Source organism: Quercus robur, chromosome 6, assembly GCF_932294415.1.
Source record: "Quercus robur chromosome 6, dhQueRobu3.1, whole genome shotgun sequence".
NCBI lineage: Eukaryota > Viridiplantae > Streptophyta > Magnoliopsida > Fagales > Fagaceae > Quercus > Quercus robur.
Window position 1 is genome coordinate 8,525,894 of NC_065539.1, and position 3,610 is coordinate 8,529,503.

At 38.2% G+C, this 3,610-nt stretch overlaps 1 protein-coding gene across 1 annotated transcript; it reads left to right on the forward strand.

The window, feature by feature from the left end:
* The first annotated feature begins 315 nt into the window (after positions 1 to 315).
* LOC126732594 (calcium uniporter protein 2, mitochondrial-like) lies at positions 316 to 3,340 on the forward strand. The gene is made up of 2 exons (XM_050435540.1): positions 316 to 962; positions 2,654 to 3,340. The coding sequence occupies exons 1-2, from the start codon at positions 408 to 410 to the stop codon at positions 3,137 to 3,139; spliced, it is 1,041 nt and encodes a 346-aa protein (XP_050291497.1). The 5' UTR covers positions 316 to 407; the 3' UTR covers positions 3,140 to 3,340.
* The last annotated feature ends 270 nt before the right edge of the window (positions 3,341 to 3,610 follow it).

Sequence of the window (3,610 nt, forward strand, 5' to 3'; positions counted from 1 at the left end):
GAGTCTTTAAACCTCATCCAACCACGTGTACGGTGACCAGCCCGACTCGTTGTCTCGTGATACGAGATAATGAATCCGGTCATCATACGATCATATCCATGAGAATATTTCACTTAGCTTTTAGGGCCAAGAAAACGAATATGCCATATTGCTATGCCTCGAAAAACCAACCATTTCCCCACTATAGCCGTTCCAAACGGCACGTTAAAAAATATCGCGATATTTTCAGAAATAATTTTTTGGTCTATCCTCATCAGTCATCACCATGTCATCCATGAACTCCATCCAAATGGGACACCTATTTAAGGAACCAAAGCCAAACCCATTCATAAAAACAAAACTTAAAGGGCTTTTTCTCGATTGTCCTAAACTAGAATTCTCTCGTTGTCTCTGTGTTTTTTGTATCAATGGCGTTTAGAAAGACGCTGGCTCAGCGTCTTTTCAATATAACGAAGGTCTCAAATCAGACCGTCGCGAATTGCCGGGTTTCTTCCTCTTCGATCCGGACCCGGGTCCCGCCCGATCCGGACAAGCCCGCCATTGGTTCGGATCCCGGAGATAAGGGCATTTTCCGGAGGTTTCTTCACAAGGGTGCTGCTTTTCAGCCGGAGCTCCGGTCACCACCGATCGGGGAGAACCTGCTGGATAAGCTGAAATCCATGGGCATTGCCCGGGACAGGATCCGACTGGATGGTCTGAGTCCGCCGCCGGCGAATGTTTCGGTGGAGAGGCCGGTGGTGACGGTGGACCATGCTAGGAAGTTACTGAGGGTGGCGCAGTTGGAAGCGGTGAAAACGAGGCTGAGAGAGATCCAGCAAAGTTGGATTTCTTATCCGGACTTTGTTTGGGTCTGCAGTGAAGGGTGTTCGGATCCGGATCAGGGTCTCGGGCTCGCAAAGATGCTTGATGAGTCCGGAACTGTCATCGTCTTGGGAAACAACGTGTTACTCAGGCCTGAACAGGTAATTTTGTATTCTAAATTATGGAAAAAAAAACAAATCTCTATTTATTAATTAATTAATTTGAATTTGTTCGCTTGCTTTGTTATTTTTTATTTTTATTTTTGACTGTCTTATTACAGAGGAAATTCTATAATAATGATGGTTCTGAAAGGGGTAGGAGAAATTTTTTTTTTTTAATGTTTTTTAAATTTATAAATTTTTGGGAAAGCCGAGGACTGATATAGTTTTTATGATTATTGTCTGTGTGTTTTCTTTGCGACAGGAAATTGAAACTATGTTGTAACACACGTTACGCCAGATCTAAAACGTGTAAAGGGTTCCACGTTTATGATGGGGTGTTGATGTTGAAGGACCATATAAGCCCTTCTGTTTCTCCAGTGTTGACTCACCAGAACCAGATTTTCACTACCGGTTATGGGATAAACCCATGACCTACCCTCCTCTCACAATTTAAACTAACAAATAAATTAATAGATAAACCAATATATATATATATATATATATATATACTTATATAGCATGGGAAAATGTGAGATAAGTTGGGTGAAGTTTGTGCTCAGTCCATTTTTTGCAGGATACGACACAATTTGGACATGTGTCCAATTTTGAACATATGTCCGTATTGTATTGTGTCTATACAAAAATGCACAGAACACAAGCTCCATACTGTAATTTAATTGAGTTAGTGAATTTTGGGGAGGGAAAAGGAGAGAATTACAAAAAGATACTGGGATTTTTTTGGTAGAGATTTTAATTTAGGGGTTGAAAAATTATGTAAAAAAGAAGAAGATAGAGACAGAAAAGAAGGAAGAGATTTTAATTCAGGGGTTGAAAAATTATGTAAAAAAAAGAGATAGAGACAGAAAAGAAGGAAGAGGAAGGAATGAAAGGATAAAGCTAGGTTTTTAGGGTACAGTAGTCACCACCAGCCATTGGGGTTGGTTGATAAAATATTCGTGTGTGTGTGAGATTCTTTATTTTGTCTCTTTTTTGGGTGGGCTGGGAGAAAGGGGAAGAAAAAGGTGGGGAAGTTTGCTAGGCTTTAATTTTTTGGAGGTTGGGACTGATGTAGGTAAATAATGTAGTTGCTAAAGTGAATAGAGGTTTGATTGTTTCAGGACTTGCCTAGAACCAATAAAGCTTCTTATGTATTACCTTTTTTTACACAGGCATGAATTTTTCATTGTTGAATAGAGTTTTTAATTGTTTCGGGTCATTACCTAGAACCACTTAAGACATTGTGCCTGTCAAAGAAAAAAAAAATTAAGACATTGTGGTGCTTTTTATGCGTTTCCATTTTTACACTGACATGAATTTTTCATTGGCTTAGAACCAGATTTTCGTACTTTCTTTCTTTATTTCTTTCTTCAATTTCTTAATTAAAATTTTTTTTTCAATTTTAGTTTCTTTTTAATCAATTCCAAAGACCCCAAGTCCTCAAGTCCAACACAAGAACTAGACATCCCAAAGTTTTAATATAGCTACTTTTTCTGACACACCAAAAAAGTCAATTTTTAAATGCTTCTTGGTTTTTATTTTGAGCTTTAATGGTTTATGTTTCAGCCTTTCTTGTTTTCCCTGTTTTTTTCTATATGAATTTATCAAATGGTGGACTACAAAAGCCCAAGTTTCATCTAGTAACATGGTTGAGCCATGTTTTACCCAAACGTTTCAAAATTCTTTGATTACAGGTTGCCAAAGTCCTCCAAACTCTTATTCCTATGCCTGGAGGCGATCCAAATGACCCAAGACTAAAGGAGCTGGAAGAGATGGAAAAGCAGAAGGCTGAAATCAACAAAAAGGCTGACATCTTGGTTCGCCGGGAACTCTGGGGTGGACTGGGGTTCCTGGTGTTGCAAACAGCAGGGTTCATGAGGCTAACATTTTGGGAGCTATCATGGGATGTTATGGAGCCAATTTGCTTCTACCTTACTTCAATGTACTGCATGGCTGGATATACATTCTTCCTCAGGACCTCCAGAGAGCCTTCTTTTGAAGGCTTCTATCAAAGTCGGTTCCAATCAAAGCAGAAGCGCCTCATGAAAATCAACAATTTTGACATTGCAAAGTATGATGCTCTCCAAAGAGCTTGTTATCCCAATTCAGTGTTTTCAGAACAGGCAGCAACTTCAACCGGTCCAATTGAAAAAGTTCATTTTGGTACCATAAACCATTAATTCAACAGCCCCAAAACTTGGGATAATATGGAATTCAACTTCTAAACACCCCTGCATTATGTAACCCAAAAAAATAGATGCGGCTTTCTATAACGTATTGTTGAGTCTTTTTGTAGTTTTTTTTTTTAACCAACACCTAACATCATTCTGGTCCTTCTGGATCAAAATTACAAGTTATAAATGAAATTTTGTTCTGACATATATCTACGAGTATTTCAATTATTGTAATTTATAATTAGCAATTATGATCTGGTAGAAGCCTAAAGAATAAACGCCGTAGTAACATAACCAAAATATGGTTGACATAATCAAAAGCAAGTCCTATTCAATACCCCAGCAACAATGGTATTAAGATCCTCACCAATTTGGACTGGAATTCCTACTTTGCGTTTCAAACCTGCAAGAAATTAATTAAAATTTGGTAGTGTATTTGTATTGGACAGGATATACCTATTTCTTCATCTATCGTTG

Coding starts and splice junctions, on each gene's coding strand:
- LOC126732594 (XM_050435540.1), top strand. CDS start 408: ATGGCGTTTAGAAAGACGCTGGCTCAGCGTCTTTTCAATATAACGAAG. Junction 963..2,653: donor TGTTACTCAGGCCTGAACAG/GTAATTTTGTAT, acceptor CTTTGATTACAG/GTTGCCAAAGTCCTCCAAAC.